The following is a 22,070-nucleotide window of genomic DNA, read 5'->3' on the forward strand; positions in this document are numbered from 1 at the left end:
CCGGGGTCACACTTGCGAGTGTGATGAGAGAATCTTGTGTGAGTCTCTCGCATCAATACCTGACACTGCCGCCGGCACTCGGGAGCGGAGTGTGCAGCTGCATGTATTTCTATGCAGCTGAACGCTCCAGTCCCGAGTGTCGGCGACAGTGTCGGGTATTGATGCGCAAATTTCTTGCATCACACTCGCAAGTGCGACCTAAAATGATGTCACTTATGGGGTTTTCTGCCGTTCTGACATCTTCAGGGGCTCTGCCAATGTGACATGGCATCCTCAAACAATTCCAGCAAAATCTGAACTCGAATATGTGGCTTCTTCCCTTCTGAGTTCTGCACTGTGCCTCAAAAGTAGTTTTCCACCACATACAAACCACTGGGTAAATCTGACAGGGAGAAGGACTTGGGGATCCTAGTTAATGATAAACTTACCTGGAGCAGCCAGTGCCAGGCAGCAGCTGCCAAGGCAAACAGGATAATGGGGTGCATTAAAAGAGGTCTGGATACACATGATGAGAGCATTATACTGCCTCTGTACAAATCCCTAGTTAGACCACACATGGAGTACTGTGTCCAGTTTTGGGCACCAGTGCTTAGGAAGGATATAATGGAACTAGAGAGAATAATAAGGAGGGCAACAAAATTAATAAAGGGGATGGGAGAACTACAATACCCAGATAGATTAGCAAAATTAGGTTTATTTAGTCTAGAAAAAAGACGACTGAGGGGCGATCTAATAACCATGTATAAGTATATAAGGGGACAATACAAATATCTCGCTGAGGATCTGTTTATACAAAGGAAGGTGACGGGCACAAGGGGGCATTCTTTGCGTCTGGAGGAGAGAAGGTTTTTCCACCAACATAGAAGAGGATTCTTTACTGGGCAGTGAGAATCTGGAATTGCTTGCCTGAGGAGGTGGTGATGGCGAACTCAGTCGAGGGGTTCAAGAGAGGCCTGGATGTCTTCCTGGAGCAGAACAATATTGTATCATACAATTATTAGGTTCTGTAGAAGGACGTAGATCTGGGGATTTATTATGATGGAATATAGGCTGAACTGGATGGACAAATGTATTTTTTCGGCCTCACTAACTATGTTACTATGTTACTATGTTACAGTATGGGGTATTGTTTTACTTAGGAGAAACTACACAACAAATTAGATGGTCCATTTTGCTTTGTTACCCTTGTAAAAATGAAAAATTGGGGGCAAAACCAACATTTTTGCAGAAATTTTATTTTTCATTTTCACAGTTCAAAGTTATAAACATCTGTGAAACACCTGGGGGTTCAAGGTGCTTATCACACATCTATATACGGTACATTTCTTCAGTGGTCTAGTTTCCAAAATAGGGTTATTATGGGGAGTTTAAACTGTTTTGGCACATCTGGTGCTCTCCAAATGCAACATGGCATCCGCTAATGATTCCAGCAAATTTTGCATTCAAAAAGTCAAATGGCGCTCCTTCACTTTTGAGCCCTGTCATGCACCCAAACAGTAGTTTTCCCACATATGCGGTATTGGCATACTCAGGAGAAATTGCACAACAAATTTTATGGCTTACTTTTTTCCTACTACCTAATGGAAAATTTGGGGCTAAAAGAAGATTATTGTGGGAATAAATGTGATTTTTTTTTCTTTTCAAGGCCCTAAGTTACAAACTTCTGTGAAGCAACTGGGGGTTCAATGTGTTCACTACAAATCTAGATACATTCCTTGAGAGGTCTAGTTTCCAAAATGGGGTCACATGTTGGGGGTTTTCCACTTTTTAGGCACATCAGGGTTCTCCAAAGGCGACATGGCGTCCGCTCTTGATACCAGCTATTTTTTAGTTAAAAATGTCAAAAGGAACTCCTTCCCTTCTAAGCCCTGCCGAGTACCCAAAAAGTAGTTTTTGCCCACATATGGGGTATCGGCGTACTCAGGAGAAATTGCAGAACAAATGTTGGGGTTCATTTTCTCGTGATAACATTGTGAAAGTAAAAAAGTAACATTTATGTGGAAAAAAGTACACAATGTTCATTTTTTCCTTTCACATTCCATTTATTCCTGTGAAGCACTTGAAAGGTTAATAAACTTCCTGACTGTGGTTTTGAGGACTTTGAGGGGTGCAGTTTTTAAAATGGTGCCACTTTTGATTATTTTCTGTCATATAGCCGCCCCCAAGTCACTTCAAATGTGATGTGGTCCCTAAAAAATTTTTTTGTTGGAAAAATGAGAAAATGATGATTAAATTTGAATCCTTCCAACTTCCTACCCCAAAAAAATGCTTAAAAAATTATGCAGATGTGAAGTAGACATGTGTTAAAATTATTTATTAACTATTTAGTGTGGTATAACTATTTAAAAGCATAAAAATGTAAAGTTTGAAAATTGCGAAATTTTCAAATTTTTTGTCAAATTTTCAGTATTTTTGCAAATATACGCTAATCATATTGACCAAAATTTATCATTATCATGAAGAACATGTCACGAAAAAACAACATGTGGGCTTGCACACAGATCCCGGGCTTTGATGCAGTAGCAGAAAGGCACATATGGAGCAAGGACTATAAGAACTGGGACTCAGGAAAGCAGTTGGGTGCAGGTAGTGGTGCACAGTCAAAGTAAGGGTATGTGTCCACCTTCAGCATGGCTGGCGATTTAGTCGGAGCGGCAAACCCGCTCCGTGCTAAGCTCCGTCCCCTTCTAGGACGCGATGATGTCGGATGTGTTCATAGCACACATCCGCTATCATCGCACCCCACACATAGGGCCCTGTGTTATACCTTGCGGCGACGCAGCATCGCCGCAAGGTATACGGACATGCTGCGATCTTAAAAGACGCGCCGCATGTCCGGAGTCGCAGGGCCGCCGAAGGCGTGTTACCACGCATAGTGGAGACGGGATTTCATTCAATCCCCTCCACTTGCTGTAACATCTGGATGCTGCGTGTTTGACGCTGCGTCTCTAAGAGTCCCTAAGAGTCTTAATAAGAAGACACAGGTGTGTTTCTTGGTGAGCTTTACATAGGCATAGGAAGATGATAACATGGAAGTACGTCGGACCACTTGGAAAACCTGGTTTGGAGCAAATCAAAGTGCAGCAGCCATAGGGGAAGGTGATGAAGCCCTGTCAAGCTGAGGCAGATGCACCAAGCTTATGTACGTGTTTTGAACAGTCACCCTGTGCTGACAGCGGCCCTTTAACTTTAAATGTATATTCACATGGGTGGTAAAGTGAGAAGAAGAAATCCACTGCCACTAATCCATGCAATCCATGACAAATATGTGGTAAACTCTACAAGTTGCCTGCAGATTGCTGAGGATTTCATGCCATGGAATGTAAAGTATGAAATTTGCCGTAAAAATCTGATTAATAAATTAATTTGGATAGGACAATTTTCTCGCAGATTTTTTGATGCAGCATATAGATGCAATTTGATCAAATCTCACACACCTTGCCATTAAACTAATACAGTAGAAACACTTTTTTCTGAGAGGGGGAATGTATTCCTGACAAATTTTCATTATCTGTCCCTTGTGACCATACTCTAAGGGTCTGCATAAAATAAATTGCAATACTTGTCTATTATCCAATATAATAATGCCAGAAATGGAAAAGTCAAAGCTTTTGATAAAAACCCCCACATGTCATCATGCTGTAGAAAGCAAATGAAAGCAAAGAAAGCATTATGTTAAAGGTAACAGAATCACCCTTGGACCTGCCTTTCCTCACATGCACTGAAGCTAGCCCCATCCACGCTCCACCCTGCCGACGGACCAGACTCAAAACTGCAGCACATTCAGTGCTCTGGGAATACAAGCCTCTCTACAGGAAGTATCCGCACAGAACATCATGGCATTCTTGAACAAAGCACTGATTTTCCTGATCGGGATCCTTTTGGCTGTTTACTTTTATTCTGGGAAAGAATTTAAACCCGGTACGTATGCTGTGCTTCTGTACAGCTTTGTTGTGAGCCTATAGAGGGTTATATAGTGAATTGTCTCTATGGCCTATTAAACTATGGTGGGCGCTGATCATTTACTTAAATATCTTAAAGTATGTTCCCATGATGTCTTGCCCAGGCATGGGAAAATGACAAGGTTTTTCAAACTGAAACAACTTCAGGCAATGCCAGCGTTTTTTCTTCTGAAGCATTTTTTGGGGCGTTTTTGGGGGGGTTTGGTTTTTTCGACTTTTGCATGAAGAGGTTTGAAAACAATTTTTGTTGGAGTTTTTGCAACTTATATTAGGCATTTTTTCAGCTTTTTTGTTCCATTTTAGGGTGCAATCAGGGGCGCCGCTATCATGGGGCAAGTTGAGCCCTTTGCTGCAGGCAGCAGTCGTCACTGAAAGACAGGGTGCGGCAGAGCGGTGGTCAGAACACCTGGTGCCGACTCTCCATAATCCCTGACAATTGCTGAGTGTCACTAGTGCGGTGCGCGCGCCCCTGCTCACAACCCACAACCTAACCATTAGGTTAGTCACAACCCACGGTGTGCAATATCAGCCGGTCATCCCTGCACCCGCAGAGCTGCACACCACATATTGGCTGCTCTGTGCAAACAGGACCTGTGATGAGATCACAGGAGGGGAGGAGTCAGGGGTCACATGATCGTCCCGGGACCTCCATGGATTGCAGGACTCTGCTGTGCTGGTTGCCATGGTAAGCTGCCTTATGTGTGGGGTCAGGAGGGGTTTACAGTGTGGATGTAGCAGAGCCGTGTGTGTACGAGGTGTACGGAGCAGAGCTGAATGTGTATGAGGTGTACGGAGCAGAGCTGAATGTGTATGAGGTGTACAGAGCAGAGCCGGGTGTGTATCAGGTGTATGGAGCAGAGCCGGGTGTGTATAAGGTGTATGGAGTGGAGCCGGGTGTGTGAGGTGTATGGAGTGGAGCCGTGTGTGCAAGGTGTTCGGAGCGCAGCTGCGTGTGCAGGAGTAAATATGTGTGGTCATTATACAGTATTGAGCACTGTGTGTGGCCATTATACAGTATGGAGCAATATGTGTGGCCATTATACAGTATGGAGCATCATGTGTGGCCATTATACAGTATGAAGCACTGTGTGGCCATTATACAGTATGGAGCATCATGTGGCCATTATACAGTATGGAGCATCATGTGGGGCTCATACTGTATGGTGCAATATATGGGGCTCATTATACTTTATGGAGCAATATATGGGGCATGTTATTCTGTATGGGGCGCTGTGCGGTGCCCACAATACTGTATGGAGCAATATATGGGGCTCATTATACTGTATGGAGCAATATATGGGGCTCATTATTCTGTATGGAGGACTATACTGTCTGATTCATGACCTATTGTAGTATGTACAATAGTTATCACTCATGTAATGTATGGGGGAGACTGTATATGAGATGGGAGCCCTAATTTAAGTGCATTAATCAATGAATGATCCAAGAAATGCCCATTTATTTTCCACCTTTTTTGCCTTTCCATTGACTTCTATTATAAAGTATGAAGCGTCTTCCAAATAGAAAATGCCTGAAGAATAGTCCTAGGACTACTTTAATGGCTTGGCGCTTTTGGAAAACTGAAGAGGTTAACCCCTTAACCCCCAAGGGTGGTTTGCACGTTAATGACCGGGCCAATTTTTACAATTCTGACCACTGTCCCTTTATGAGGTTATAACTCTGGAACGCTTCAACGGATCCCAGTGAATCTGACATTGTTTTCTCGTGACATATTGTACTTCATGACAATGGTAAAAATTCTTTGATAGTACCTGCGTTTATTTGTGAAAAAAACGGAAATTTGGCGAAAATTATGAAAATTTCGCAATTTTCCAACTTTGAATTTTTATGCAATTAAATCACAGAGATATGTCACGCAAAATACTTAAGTAACATTTCCCACATGTCTACTTTACATCAGCACAATTTTGGAACCAAAATTTTTTTTTGTTAGGGAGTTATATATTGTATTTCTACATCATCAGTTTTTTTTTTAGGGACCACATCTCATTTGAAGTCATTTTGAGGGGCCTATATGATAGAAAATACCCAAGTGTGACACCATTCTAAAAAATACACCCCTCAAGGTGCTCAAAACCACATTCAAGAAGTTTATTAACCCTTCTGGTGCTTCACAGGAATTTTTTGAATGTTTAAATAAAAATGAACATTTAACTTTTTTTCACAAAAAATCTAATTCAGCTCCAATTTGTTTTATTTTACCAAGGGTAACAGGAGAAAATGGACCCCAAATATTGTTGTACAATTTGTCCTGAGTACGCCAATACCCCACATGTGGGGGTAAACCACTGTTTGGGCGCATGGCACAGCTCGGAAGCGAAGGAGCGCCATTTGACTTTTCAATGCAAAATTGACTGGAATTGAGATGGGACGCCATGTTTCGTTTGGAGAGCCCCTGATGTGCCTAAACATTGAAAGCCCCCACAAGTGACACCATTTTGGAAAGTAGACCCCCTTAGGAACTTATCTAGAGGTGTGGTGAGCACTTTGACCCACCAAGTGCTTCACAGAAGTTTATAATCTAGAACAGTAAAAATAAAAAATCATTTTTTCACAAAAATTATATTTTCACCCCCAATTTTTTATTTTTCCAAGGGTAAGAGAAGAAATTGGACCCCAAAAGTTATACAATTTGTCCTGAGTACGCTGATACCCCATATGTGGGGGTAAACCACTGTTTGGGCGGATGGGAGAGCTCGGAATGGAAGGAGCACCGTTTGACTTTTCAATGCAAAATTGACAGGAATTGAGATGAGACGCCATGTTGCGTTTGCAGAGCCCTTAATGTACCTAAATAGTAGAAACCCCTCACAAGTGACACCATTTTGGAAAGTAGACCCCCTAAGGAACTTATCTAGATGTGTGGTGAGCGCTTTGACCCACCAAGGGCTTCACAGAAGTTTATAATGGAGAGCCGTAAAAATAAAACAAACATTTTTTCCCACAAAAATTATTTTTTAGCCCCCAGTTTTGTATTTTCCCGAGGGTAACAGGAGAAATTGGACCCCAAAATTTGTCCAATTTGTCCTGAGTGCGCTGATACCCCATATGTGGGGGGTACCACTGTTTGGGCGCATGGGAGGGCTCGGAAGGGAAGGAGCTCCATTTGGAATGCAGACTTAGATGGAATGGTCTGCAGGTTTCACATTGCATTTGCAGAGCCCCTAATGTACCTAAACAGTAGAAACCCCCCACAATTGACACCATTTTGGAAACTAGACTCCCTAAGGAACTCATCTAGATGTGTTGTGAGAGCTTTGAACCCCCAAGTGTATCACTACAGTTTGTAACGCAGAGCCGTGAAAATTAAAAAAAAAATCGTTCCCAAAATTATTTTTTAGCCCCCAGTTTTGTATTTTCCCGAGGGTAACAGGAGAAATTCGACCCCAAAAGTTGGTGTCCAATTTGTCCTGAGTACGATGATACCCCATATGTTGGGGGAACCACCGTTTGGGCGCATGGGAGGGCTCGGAAGGGGAGGAGTGCCATTTGGAATGCAGACTTAGATGGAATGGTCTGCAGGCGTCACATTGCGTTTGCAGAACCCCTAATGTACCTAAACAGTAGAAACCCCCCACAAGTGACCCCATACTGGAAACTAGACCCCCCAGGGAACTTATCTAGATGTGTTGTGAGAACTTTGAACACCCAAGTGTTTCACTACAGTTTATAACGCAGAGCCGTAAAAATAAAAAATCTTTTTTTCCCCACAAAAATTATATTTTAGCCCCCAATTTTGTATTTTCCCAAGGGTAACAGGAGAAATTGGACACCAACAGTTGTTGTCCTATTTGTCCTGAGTACGCTGATACCCCATATGTTGGGGTAAACCCCTGCTTGGGCACACGGGAGAGCTCGGAAGGTAAGAAGCACTGTTTTACTTTTTCAACGCAGAATTGGCTGGAATTGAGATCGGACGCCATGTCGCTTTTGGAGAGCCCCTGATGTGCCTAAACAGTGGAAACCCCCCAATTATAACTGAAACCCTAATCCAAACATTCCCCTAACCCTAATTCCAACGGTAACCCTAACCACACCTCTAACCCTGACACACCCCTAACCCTAATCCCAAATGTAATCTAAACCCTAACTGTAACTTTAGCCCCAACCCAAACTGTAGCCCTAGCCCTAACCCTAGCCCTAACCCTAACCCTAGCCCTAACCCGAAAATGGAAATAAATACATTTTTTTAATTTTTCCCTAACTAAGGGGGTGATGAAGGGGGGTTTGATTTACTTTTATAGTGGGTTTTTTAGCAGATTTTTATGATTGGTAGCCGTCACACACTGAAAGACGCTTTTTATTGCAAAAAATATTTTTTGCGTTACCACATTTTGAGAGCTATAATTTTTCCATATTTTGGTCCACAGAGTCATGTGAGGTCTTGTTTTTTTGCGGGACGAGTTGACGTTTCTATTGGTAACATTTTCGGGCACGTGACATTTTTTGATCGCTTTTTATTCCGATTTTTGTGAGGCAGAATGACCAAAAACCAGCTATTCATGAATTTCTTTTGGGGGAGGCGTTTATACAGTTCCGCGTTTGGTAAAATTGATAAAGCAGTTTTATTCTTCGGGTCAGTACGATTACAGCGACACCTCATTTATATCATTTTTTATGTTTTGGCGCTTTTATACGATAAAAACAATTTTATAGAAAAAATAATTATTTTTGCATCGCTTTATTCTCAGGACTATAACTTTTTTATTTTTTTGCTGATGATGCTGTATTGCGGCTCGTTTTTTGCGGGACAAGATGACGCTTTCAGCGGTACCATGGTTATTTATATCTGTCCTTTTGATCGCGTGTTATTCCACTTTTTGTTTGGCGGTATGATAATAAAGCGTTGTTTTTTGCCTGTTTTTTTTTTTTTTTTTTTCTTACGGTGTTTACTGAAGGGGTTAACTAGTGGGCCAGTTTTAAAGGTCGGGCCGTTACGGACGCGGCGATACTAAATATATGTACTTTCATTGTTTTTATTTATTTAGATAAAGAAATGTATTTATGGGAATAATATTTTTTATTTTTTTTTCATTATTTAGGAATATTTTTTTTAATTTTTTTTTACACATTTGAAAAAAGTTTTTTTTACTTTTTTACTTTGTCCCAGGGGGGGACATGACAGATCGATGATCTGACAGTTTGCACAGCACTCTGTCAGATCACCGATCTGATAGCAGTGCAGGCTGCTTCACAGTGCCTGCTCTGAGCAGGCTCTGTGAAGCCACCTCCCTCCCTGCAGGACTCGGATCCGCGGTAATCTTGGATCCGGGCCTGGAGCAAGCAGGGAGGGAGGTAAGACCCTCGCAGCAACGCGATCACATCGCGTTGCTGCGGGGGGCTCAGGGAAGCCCGCAGGGAGCCCCCTCCCTGCGCGATGCTTCCCTGCACCGTCGGCACATCGCGATCATCTTTGATCGCGGTGTGCCAGGGGTTAATGTGCCGGGGCGGTCCGTGACCGCTCCTGGCACATAGTGCCGGATGTCAGCTGTGATAGGCAGCTGACACCCGGCCGCGATCGGCCGCTCCCCCCCGTGAGCGCCGCCGATCGCGCTGGATGTACTATCCTGTCCGTGGTCATAGGGGCCCACCCCACCTCGACGGGATAGTACGTCCGATGTCAGAAAGGGGTTAAAAGCCTGAACATTCGAACAGCATGTCACTTTTACATAGAAATAGGGAGATTCTTTTGAGAATGTCAATTTATTCATACATTTTTAGGAGGAATATCAGGAACGACACAACACAGAATTAGCAGTCAATATGTTCTAACACTATTGTTCTGTCTTCCTCCATGTAGGATGATGTGTGGATTCCAACATACGGCTAAACCTTCATCCACATCCCAGTAAACAGACTGTGTTGATGCTTAAGTCTTATTTATTAGGGTGATGATAACCAAAACTATAACGTTGAACAACAATGGTGGACAGTATTCATAGTAGATGATCGAATAGTGAATGATGTTGATGTACAAAGTGGATGTTCAGTGAATAATCATAGTGGATGACTGATCATAGTGGATGACTGATCATAGTGGATGACTGGTGAAAAACTGTAAAGAATAACAGCATTTCAGTATATGCACATACAGGGTGCAATCACATAAATAACTGGAACATAACAGCAAGAATTATACAGAGTGCATTACACAGTAATTCTAACAGCACTGCCCTATTCTATACAAGAATGCATCTATCTAAATGCAGAGTACACATTAACCTAACTGCAAGCTGCAAAGCACATCTGCCTAACTATATCTGACTATAGGAGCTGCATAAGGCTTAAATACTAACACAAACATAAGATGCATTAAACCTTTATAAACGTACCGAGATCCGTTAGGACAGGGGTAAGAAAGTAAGCGAGACAGGAGCACGTGTGCCTCTCTGCAGATTAGAGGAAAAATGGCTACTGAAGCTTGTCTTCACAAGAAGAATGTGGGCGGAACTAACCCATAAGACATTGCTCTTCGGAGGGAAAGGTTGGTAAACAACATGAAAAGTAGGCAACTGATGACCTCCAGTGGCCGCAACTTGAATAACATGATAATTAACTCTCTGCACATTAAGATGGGCAGAACACTCCCCGCTTGGCGTCAACAGATGCCACAATTAGGTTCTTTTGGAGAAAATAATAATACAAGCTCGGTAACGGGTCTGAGGAACAGTTTGTTTTCTCCAGGCTTGCACACTTTGACCTCTACTTTCCGCACTTTCCCATCTTTACTGGGCAGGGTCTTAATGACTAGGCCGAGTGGCCACTCGTTCCGATGTGACTGACTGTCTTTGACGAGTACAACATCGCCAGATTGAATGTTTGGGCGGTCTTTCTGCCACTTTGTCCTGCTTTGCAGAGTGGAAAGATACTGTTTCCTCCATCTATTCCAGAAGACGTTGGACACGCTTTGTACTTGCCTCCATTGTCGTCTGTAGAGGTCTTTGTCATTGAATTCTCCGAGTGGAGCTTTCGAGACACAGGTTTCTGTGTGAGTAACATTGCAGGAGTAAGGATGGATGGATCTCCAGAATCACTAGAAATTGCTGTCTTGTAGGACTGGGTTACATGAAATAGACAAGCTATAGCTCGAACAAGTGACTTCCATGTGGAGAACCTGCTGAACCGGTGAGATTCGAGGTGGCAGCTTGAAATCTCTGTATGTAGAGCAGACACTTGAGGTCGGATCTTTTCATCTGTGTCTGGACCCACTAGTTCGAAAGTTTCAGGCCTGCTGATGTGGGACATCGAACGGTACAAAGAGGTAGGACCTGTGAACCATGAAGTGTCCTTCAGATGACTAGGTGCAACGGATCTAGTCGCGTGGTCCGCAGGATTGTGGTGAGTAGGTACGTAGTGCCACTGATTAGGGTCGGTGGATCTTCTTACCCGAAGTACTCGGTTGCTGACGTAGACGTAGAAGCGTCGTGTCTCATTACAGATGTACCCCAGTACCACCTTGCTATCGGTGTAGAACTCTGCATCCCCGATCTTCAGGCCCATCGCATCAGAGACCAGCTCGGCCAACTCAACTGCGAGGACAGCAGCACAGAGTTCCAGTCTGGGTATCGTGTGTTCACGAAGTGGCGCCAATTTCGTCTGGCTCATAACGAACCCGATATGGCATTGTCCGCTTACGTCTGTGGATTTGAGGTACGCTACTGCTGCAATCGCTTTGACTGATGCATCACAGAAAATACAAAGTGTTTGCGTTTTGACCTCTGTGGATGGCACAGGAGCATACGGTCGTTTCACACGAAGGTTGGTCAGGGCTTCAAGAGACTTTCTCCACTCTGCCCACAGGTCAGCCTTTCCCGCTGGAAGTGGATCATCCCAATCAGTAGTGTCTTGGGTGAAGTCCCTGAGCATCAGCTTTCCTTGGATGGTTACTGGAGCTACGAACCCCAAGGGGTCGTATAAACTATTCATGAAGGAAAGAACTCCTCTGCGCGTGAAGGGTTTCTCATCCTTGCTGATCTGAAAGGTGAAGGTATCTGTCTTCAAGTCCCACAGCAATCCAAGGCTCCGCTGCATATGAAGAGGGTCGATGCTGAGGTCTAAATCCTTTAGATCGCTGGAATAGTCTTCAGAGGGAAAGGCTTCCATCAACTCTCGGCTGTTGGAAGAAATCTTGTGTAACCTTTGGTTAGACTGAGCGAGCATGTCACGAGTCCTCTTTAGTAGACTGATTGCGGCCTCACTTGTCAGTGTGGACTTCAAACAGTCATCCACGTAAAAATCCTTTTCCACAAAGGACCTGATGTCCGAGCCATACTCTTCTTCACCCTTTTTGGCAGAATGTCGGAGACCGTAGATTGCGACCGCTGGGGAAGGACTGTTCCCAAAGATGTGTACCCGCATCCGGTACTCTGCGATGTCTTCGTCCGGGTCGTTGTCACGGTACCAGAAGAACCTCAGGTAGTTTCTGTGTTCCTCTTTGACGAGAAAACAGTGGAACATCTGTTGTATGTCGGCCATAAATGCCACTGAATCTCTACGGAAACAGAGTAATACTTCCAGAAGTCTGTTGTTGAGGTCTGGGCCCGACAGTAAGACATCATTCAATGACACGTCTTCGCATTTGGCACTCGAGTCGAATACCACTCTAATTTTACCTGGCTTCTCAGGATGGTACACTCCGAAGATGGGCAGGTACCAACACTCCTCTCCGTGTCGAAGTGCAGGTGCAATCTCTGCGTGGTTGTTCTGGAATATCTTTCCCATGAAGGTAAAGAAATGTTCCTTCGTCTCAGGTGACTTCTGAAGCTTGTGTCTTAGGGAGATGAATCTGCTGTAGACCAATTCCTTGTTGTTGGGTAGGCGTCTCCTCTGAGGTCGAAATGGTAGAGGTGCGACCCAACTATTCGCCGTATCCTTGACTATTTGTTCGTCCATGATGTCCAGGAATATCTTGTCTTCTACAGACATTGCTACCTTGTTGTCTTCCTTCGTCCTGTGGAAGACTGTACATCCTATGTGGTCTTGTTCACCTTCACAGGCGTGGTCTTCGTTGATAGGAACTGAGAAAGGGCAAGGTACGGGAGTGCTGCTCGGTAGTTCCTTTACCAGCAGACTATTGTGACACGGCTGGAAGAGAGATGGATGTCCATTTTCTAGTGTGCTGGTAAGCATACTGTTGACTGAGACCGGCTTGTGTGCTCCTCCTAGACAGACATCTCCTACAATGACCCATCCAAGGTCTTGCCTGTGCGCGTATGGAGCATTCCGTGAGCCGTTGATGTATTCTCTAGTCTTGTGGACTCGTAGTATATCTCTTCCCAGAAGTAAAGCTATTGGCACTTCTGGTTCCAACTCAGGTATCAGGTGGGCTATACGCTTCAGGTGGGGGTGATACGTTGCCACCTCTGGTGAAGGTATCTCAGACCTGCTGTCAGGAATCTGGTTGCACTCCAGGATGGTCGGTAGTGACAGACAGGTCTGGCCATCCATGGACTCCACTTTGTATCCGGTTGCTTTCCTCCCCGCCGTCTCGACTGTACCTGAACATGTCCTAAGGGAGTAGGGAGAACCGGGGCCTACAATGTTCAAGTTGTCAAAGAAGATGGGCCTGGCTAAAGACCTATTACTTTGGTCATCTAGGATTGCATATATCTTGAGCGCTTTGTCTCTGTGGCCTGTTGGATAGACTCGGACAAGGCAGATTTTTGAGCAGGATCTTCCTCCCTTGAGTCCCTTACAGATCTCCGTACATTGAGAGGTGACCGCAGGGGTGTCTTGGACGGTGTTCTTCTGTTTCTCATCGTGCTCCTCTGCTTGTGACAACACTCCTGGAGGTGGTCCAGGATGCAAGGCTGTATTGTGATCTGTGCTGCTGCATTCTGCACATTTCACGCTAGCTCCACAGTTCCTGGCGAAGTGAGAGGTCGTAGCACAGCATTTGAAGCAGATGTTGTTTTCCTTGAGGAAACCTTTGCGATCCTCTAAAGTCTTCTCCCTGAAGGCTCTGCACTTTAGTAGAGGATGTGGTTTCCTGTGTAGAGGACACTGCTTACTGACATCCTGAGGTTAGCTCTCTTCCGTAGGGGGCTTAGTTGTCTTGTGTGGAGGACCTGTGGAATCAATATCAGTTTTATGGACTGCCACGGGTGTCTTACTGGGTTTGACACCAGGGGTAGTTGAACATGACAGAGTGAAATCAAAACTAGGGTAATTTCTGATCTTGGCTTGCTGGGTGACAAGCTCAACAAATACAGTAAAAGGAGGGAATGGTACGTTATGAATTTGTTCATACCGTGAACCATGTATAATCCACCTTTCTTGAAGATTGTAAGGAAGTTTTTGTACTATTGGATCGACACCCCTAGCAGTGTCTAAGAATGCCAATCCAGCCAAGTGACCTTCCTTCTGGGCGACCTGTAACTCTATCAATAAATCACTCAATTCTCTAAGTCTTTGATAACCCTTGGGCCCTATCTTAGGGAAATCAATTCTTTTGAATAAAGCATTCTCTATTACTTCTACGGACCCATAGCATTCGTCAAGTCTTTCCCACACTTTACATAAACCTATGTGTGGGTATTCTATGTTAATGTCTCTTAGTCTTTTAGCATGCTCGACCGATTCAGTTCCAAGCCACTTTACCAGGAGATCTAACTCCTCACTACTAGAAAGGTCCAGTCCCTGAATGGCGCTCTGGAACGAAGCTTGCCACGACCTGTAGTTTTCGGCTTTGTCAGTGAACTTTACAAGTCCTTTTGTTACCAGTTCTCGGCGGGCAAAGAACTTTGCCAAGTCTATGGTGGCTTGATCAGTGTTGGTACGAGCCGGTATGTTATAGCCATGTCTAGTGTGTGGTGCATCACCATACCTGTGAGACGCTCTTGGCTTCGGACAGTCTGCATAGTACCTTTCTGGTGAAGAAGATGTCTCTTTAAGGTGAGGTGGGAGCTGTACCTTCTCAGTGGAACGGTAGCTGTGGTCGACTCCTCTGTGTTGGACGTCTTCTTGTTTGTAGTAGTGAAGTTCGGGGTTGGATCGATGATAATCAGCGTAGGCTGATCGTTGTAGTCTGTCGAGGGTGTTGTCCATGCTGGAGTGTCGATGAACGTACTCTGCGACGCGCTGAGCTGGATCTTGCTGCTCTAGATCTGTTCCAAGAACGTTGCTGCGTCTCTCATAATCAGGATCCTTCATGGCTTCCAAGTACTCTGCCTTAGCTATTGCAGCTGCTGCCTCTTTGTCTACCATAAGTCTTTCTAGAGACACTTGCAGGCGCGCACCTTCTGCTTCTTGCTCTGCCCGCAAACATGCGGTTTCAGCCTGCAAACGTGCATTTTCTGCTTCATGCTCTGCCCGCAAACGTGCGGTTTCGGCTTGCAGGCGTGCAGTTTGTTCTGCCTGCAAACGTACCTTTTCTGCCTCATGCTCTGCTTGTCTCAGCTTTAGATGCATTTCTTTCTCGGCAAAGGAGGACCTCGCTTTGGCTGCTTCAGCTTCAGCACGAGCGACAGCAGCCAGCTCTGCTAATGATGACCTGTTAGAGCTTGCTCGTGACCTCGTCTTGAGTGAGGATGTGCTGTTTCGAGACATTGTGCGCTTAGCTGCGTACTGCTGAGTGTTTTGGCGGTAAACTGAGTCTAGGTGCGGTGAGCTTCCGCGTGGCAGGAATGATGTAGCTCCTCTTGGCGGGCTGCAGTATAGTCCCGCGGCTGTATGGCGGCTGCTGTGATACCCGAATGCGGAGCAGTGTGGGTGTTAGCGGTTCCATACAGTCTGAACAACTACAGCCTGCGACCGGTTATCAGTTTCACTGAAGGCAGCTAATCTGTTCTTACTTTACAATCACCGCCTGCGACTGGCGGTCTCGTTTTTCACTGTTCTGTCTTCCTCCACGTAGGATGCTGTGTGGATTCCAACATACGGCTAAACCTTCATCCACATCCCAGTAAACAGACTGTGTTGATGCTTAAGTCTTATTTATTAGGGTGATGATAACCAAAACTATAACGTTGAACAACAATGGTGGACAGTATTCATAGTAGATGATCGAATAGTGAATGATGTTGATGTACAAAGTGGATGTTCAGTGAATAATCATAGTGGATGACTGATCATAGTGGATGACTGATCATAGTGGATGACTGGTGAAAAACTGTAAAGAATAACAGCATTTCAGTATATGCACATACAGGGTGCAATCACATAAATAACTGGAACATAACAGCAAGAATTATACAGAGTGCATTACACAGTAATTCTAACAGCACTGCCCTATTCTATACAAGAATGCATCTATCTAAATGCAGAGTACACATTAACCTAACTGCAAGCTGCAAAGCACATCTGCCTAACTATATCTGACTATAGGAGCTGCATAAGGCTTAAATACTAACACAAACATAAGATGCATTAAACCTTTATAAACGTACCGAGATCCGTTAGGACAGGGGTAAGAAAGTAAGCGAGACAGGAGCACGTGTGCCTCTCTGCAGATCTCAGGAAAAATGGCTACTGAAGCTTGTCTTCACAAGAAGAATGTGGGCGGAACTAACCCATAAGACATTGATCTTAGGAGGGAAAGGTTGGTAAACAACATGAAAAGTAGGCAACTGATGACCTCCAGTGGCCACAACTTGAATAACATGATAATTAACTCTCTGCACATTAAGATGGGCAGAACAACTATCATGGGGAATGCATCAGTAGAGAGGTGTGTGGACCTTTAAAATCAGTTTGGACTTGGAGTGTATAGTGATCCATAACATGCACGTTCAGGAACAATGCTATCTACATGTACCTGGGTGCAGCCTGGATCTCTATCATTTTTCAACCTTTAGCCACAAGATAATTTGACTGTTAAGTCACTAGTTATCATATATTACATTTTGTAGCTAGTGTATGTGTAATAGTGTAAAGACATACTGTATATATTTTGTGTGTGTGTGTATATATGTACACACATTTAAGTAGAAGCATGCAATGGTGATCTCCTTATCTCAAACAACTGAAACAAAACCAAACAGCGGTGGGTATACCCCAACAAAAAATGTCACTCCTTCAATAAATTGTCATGTGGCCTTGAGCATCAATTACAGCTTGATAAAAAAAGTCTCATATTGTTCACAACTGGAGTTACTGTCTGCTGAGGCATGGCATCCCACTCTTCTTGTGGCCCTCAGGTCATTGAGGTTCTGGGATACAGAGTTATGAGCCTCTACACAGCGACTCAGCTGATACCATAGGTTTTCTATGGGATTCAGGTCTGGAGAAAATGCAGGCCACTCCATTTGAGGTACCCCAGTCTCCAGCAGCCGTTCATTTATAATGAGACCTTGATGAGCTGGATCATTGTAGTCTATGAAGATGAAATTAGGTCTTTGTTTTTTTGCGCAGAGGCACAACGACTGGATTAATGATGTTATTCAAGTAGTGGGGGCTTTTCACCATTCACAAAGTGTAGGGCAGTTCTGTATGGACTACTCACACATGCCCACACTAACAACACCACCACCACCAAAGGCTCATCTGGTGACATGAGTGGCTGATGCATAACACTCTACTTGATGTCCCCACCATCGTTGGTGGCCATAATTTCTGCTCCGCATGAATCAACTTTCATCAGTGAACATCACTGAGGCCCACTGGTCCCTCGTCCAGCGTACATGCTTCCTGGCGATGTGTCTGATGATGTGGTCAGGTACCCTTGCATGTCTTCTAGCATGCAGGCCATGCTGATGTAAAAGGTTTCAAATGGTCTGACATGACACTTGGGTGCCTCTCACCAGCCTTAAATGTGCCTGAGTTGTGTGGCATTCATCATTGATCACAATGGAGCGGTCATTAGTGTGGGATGTGGCGACAGGACGTCCACTCCTCTGCCTTTCCGTGACTCTGCCAGTCTCTCTGTTACCATCTGCTGATGACACGCTAAGCTCAGCAGTCATTTCCCCCTGACAACATCCTGCTTAAAGCCTCGCAATGGCGAGGTGCTGTTGATCAATTGTTAGGTGTCGCCTTGGTCTCTTGATATTAAAATGTGAACAGCATGATGTGGAGGACTGTTTAAGACCAATTCTAATTTAACCCCAAAATGTATTGGCAGATTCATGAATCAAACACCTGGTGTAAATTTTGCCTTTAAAGGGACTCTGTCACCTGAATTTGGAGGGAACAATTTTCAGCCATAGAGGCGGGGTTTTCGGGTGTTTGATTCACCCTTTCCTTACCCGCTGGCTGCATGCTGGCTGCAGTATTGGATTGAAGTTCATTCTCTGTCTTAAATAGTACATGCCTGCGCAAGGCAAGATTGCCTTGTGCAGGCATGTACTACGGAGGACAGAGAATGAACTTCAATCCAATATTGCAGCCAGCATGCAGCCAGCGGGTAAGGAAAGGGTGAATCAAACAACCGAAAACTTCGCCTCTATGGCTGAAAATTGTTCCCTTCAAATTCAGGTGACAGAGTCTGGATCGCCCCCAGACACAGGGCCACAGGTTACTTGGTACCGGTCCTTTCTGTCTCAGTTCTGGGGTTGTCACGGTGGCTGGACCCGGTCCGTGACCCTGCTAAGGGGCGTCCAATAAAAGGTCATAGGAGTTTGTCAAGGTTTCGTGACGCCACCTGTGGTGTTCGGTCAGGGTGACCGACGCTGCTTGGGGCCCGCTGGGGTGATGGAATGGCAGCTAGATGGTATACCTTCCCACAGGTGAAGTATGTCCCCAGGGCTTCCCAGTTATGTAGATGGCGATGGTGTGAGGTGCAGACAATAACGAGGACACAAGGTTGCAGTCTCTTTACCTCTTTACTGAAGACTTCAGGATCCTCAATCCAGAGCACAGTTAACAGGGCTGTCTGAGACCGGCCGGTCCGATGGCACATCTAGAGTTCCCTTTGCAGGTGGAAATCCTTGCCTACCAATAGCGCCTGTGTGTTGTAGTGCTACCCTGCTGAGCATTCGGTATAGTCCTCACAACTTCTGTTCTAGTTCATTCGTTCATTCTAGTTCTTTCTCTTTCTTTCTATTTCGTTCCAGATGTTACTAGTTTCTCGTCCCCCAGGTATGTTATGGCTAGGACGCACCCGTATGACGGGAAGGCTCGGAGCTCTTCCGGGACCCTAGAGACGCCCCTCTCCACGCGTTGCCCCCTATTTCTTCGTAGGAAATTTAAGGTAGACAGCCAACCTATAATTAACTGTCCTGCGGAGTTTGAAGTAAGGCATAGAGTGAGTTACTTCCTCGGTGTTCCGGCCACCGGCTACGCGGCTCAGTAGGATGTTGCCGTTCTCGGGTCACGACTGGCTCTCCTTTGTGCTTGATCTCGTTTCTCACTGTTCCACAATATCCTTCGCTTCGTGTCTCTTTCTTAGGATACCGCCGCAAGGTAGTGCAGGTGCGGTTCCGTAACGTTCTGTTCGCTAGGTACCTGCCAGGTTCCCACGCCTGACAGGCACCCCCCTGAATCTTCTCCCTGCAACACCCCCTGCCATGAGATGTTGCCTGAATCCAACCGAGTCAGCTTCTGACTAACTTCCTATCCAACCCCTAGTTTTACCAGTGTGAGGAGTGGCCCAATAAATAAAGCCTTTTTCTCCCCCTAGTGGCTGGAGTGTGAAGTGTAATGTGTGCTGGTGATACCTGGTCAGTAGAATTCCTTCAGTGCCATCAGACGTACCATCACTCCCCTTAGCGGCAGAGTGTCATACTGCAACGACCAGATCTCTGGGGCGCTGCAAGTCCCTTTAACAAAAGATGGGAAACCAAGTGGTATCCATTGCTACTACATATGCTGCATGGTAATAAGTACAGAATCATATATTTATCTGGTACCATATTGGCTGCCTAAGCATGCATATAATGTAAGCAATACAGACATGTAATTGACCAGAAACTATTGCAATATCTACCTGCAGCAGACTCAGCGTCCCACCTCACCCCAATGCGCGTTTCGCAACCAGCTTCTTCCGGGGGCGTCCGGGGGGTAGATATTGCAATAAATAAAGCTTTATTTTAATTGTATTCTGGATCTCTTCGTTTCGGCTGCCTTTAAGGTTAGACCGAAGTTAGTGATTATGTATTTGGAAGTGCCAGTTTTATGATCTGGACGTTGGTGGTTATGTAAAAGAAACCACTGCAGCAGCCACTCAAATGCCTGTAAAGACTCGCTCACATGAGCCTACAACACGGCCGAGTGCTATCTGATGTTTTATCGGATAGCACTCGGCCTAACGTTATACTATGGGGCAATGCAGATCTGCGATTTTCATTCATTGCCGATTCTGCATGAGAAAACAATCACAGCATGCTGCGAGTGCATCAGATAATCAAATCACCAATTCAAGTCTATGGGTGCGTGTGAAACATTGGACTGCAATCAGATGTCATCTGAATGCATTCCGACATCCGCGGACACAGAGACAATGGAGAAGATGGAGAAATTAAGTTCTCCGTCTTCTCCGCACATGTGCTCTGATTCTCTCATGCGAGTGAATCGAAGCACAGCAAAATGACACTCGGCTCATACTCCGACAGTGTTTCATTAGAGTATCATTAGGATAATCGACCCAGGTAGTGTAGTGTGCTCAGTAAAAAATACCATGATGTATGAATCAGTAGCCTGATGGTTTTGCACACGGTAAGGCTATGTGCACACGTTGCGGGAAGTCTTGCGGATTTTTCCGGACTGATTTTGGTAAATCCGCAGGTAAACTGCACTGCGGATTACCTGTGGAATTACCGCAGATTTACCACGGTTTTTTTTTTTGCGTTTTTGTGCGGATTTCACATGCGGTTTTACACCTGCGGATTCCTATTATGGAGCAGGTGTAAACCGCTGTGGAATCCGCACAAAGAATGAACATGCATGCTGCAGTTTTTTCCTTAGCATGTGCACTGTGGATTTTGTTTTCCATAGGTTTACATGGTATTGTAAACTCATGGAAAACAGCTGCGAATCTGCAGCGTCAAAACCGCTGCGGATCCGCAGCAAAATCCACGTGTGCACATACCCCAAAGGTGCAGACGGACCACTTTGGTACAAATACATTACCAGGAAGCATTTGACTTACAACTTTGTGCTAACAATATACAGGGGATAAATGTGTCAACAAGACTCACTGTTTCACTCTTGCACCCAAGCAACCGAACACAAACTTACAACTTCACGCTCCAGAAAACTTTGCAGAGGCAGTCTTCGTCCACATGCTCAAGTATTCGGAGAAGACATTTACTCTCTCCTCACTGCAGCTCCCCGGCAGTCAGGTGCATAAATACATAAGGTGCAGGGGCTGCAATCGCACCTCGGCCCTGTAGCATTGGGGCCCAAAATATCCTATTTAGCCTAAATGAAATGACAAATGCTATTAAAGATCAAACAAAGCACACTGCAATGCTACATATTAAGCCTACAATAAAAACACTAACTGAATGCTGTAAGTAGCTCCTGGAATTGACAAATCTCACGGCAGTGGGGTGGTTGTGCTAAATGTACAGAGTGAGGCACCATAAAATTGGACTAGTAGCTGTGTAACATGGCGAAGGCCAGGAGCTGCACGTACTAAAATGCTGTGTATAGGTATCATCCAGTGCTTCTACATTAAGGCTATGTTCACACCTTGCGTCGGGTCCCTGCGGGTTCTCCCGCAGCGGATTTGATAAATCTGCAGGGCAAAACAACTGCGGTTCTCCCTGCAGATTTATCGCGGTTTGTTCCGCGTTTTCCGCTGCGGGTTTCCGCCTATACTATTGATGCTGCATATGCAGCAATATGCAGCATCAATAGTAATGTTAAAATAATAAAAATTGGTTATACTCACCCTCTGATGTCCGGATCTCCTGGGCGCTGCACCCGGCGGTCCGGTTCCAAAGATGCTGTGGGAGAAGGACCCTTCGTGACGTCACGGTCATGTGACAGCGACGTCACCGCAGGTCCTGGTCGCACAGCAACTCTGACCGGACGGCCGCGTGCAGCGCCCAGGAGCTCCGGACATCAGAGGGTGAGTATAACCAGATTTTTTATTTTTTAACCCCAAATATGGTTCCCAGGGCCTGGAGGAGAGTCTCCTCTCCTCCACCCCGGGTACCACCCGCACATTATCCGCTTACTTCCCGCAACGTGGGCACAGCCCCATGC

The 22,070-nt window shown here is 45.1% G+C and overlaps 1 protein-coding gene across 1 annotated transcript in view; it reads left to right on the plus strand.

Moving 5' to 3' along the window:
• The first annotated feature begins 3,748 nt into the window (after window positions 1-3,748).
• The window catches only part of HSD11B1 (hydroxysteroid 11-beta dehydrogenase 1), a 60,182-nt gene continuing 41,860 nt past the window's right edge, over window positions 3,749-22,070 (plus strand). Inside the window, exon 1 of the mRNA XM_069756171.1 lies at window positions 3,749-3,921. Coding sequence (XP_069612272.1) covers window positions 3,837-3,921 — 85 coding nt within the window. The 5' untranslated portion in view covers window positions 3,749-3,836. The remainder of the gene's footprint in view (window positions 3,922-22,070) is intronic.

This window comes from Ranitomeya imitator, chromosome 3, assembly GCF_032444005.1.
Source record: "Ranitomeya imitator isolate aRanImi1 chromosome 3, aRanImi1.pri, whole genome shotgun sequence".
Taxonomy (NCBI): Eukaryota; Metazoa; Chordata; class Amphibia; order Anura; family Dendrobatidae; genus Ranitomeya; species Ranitomeya imitator.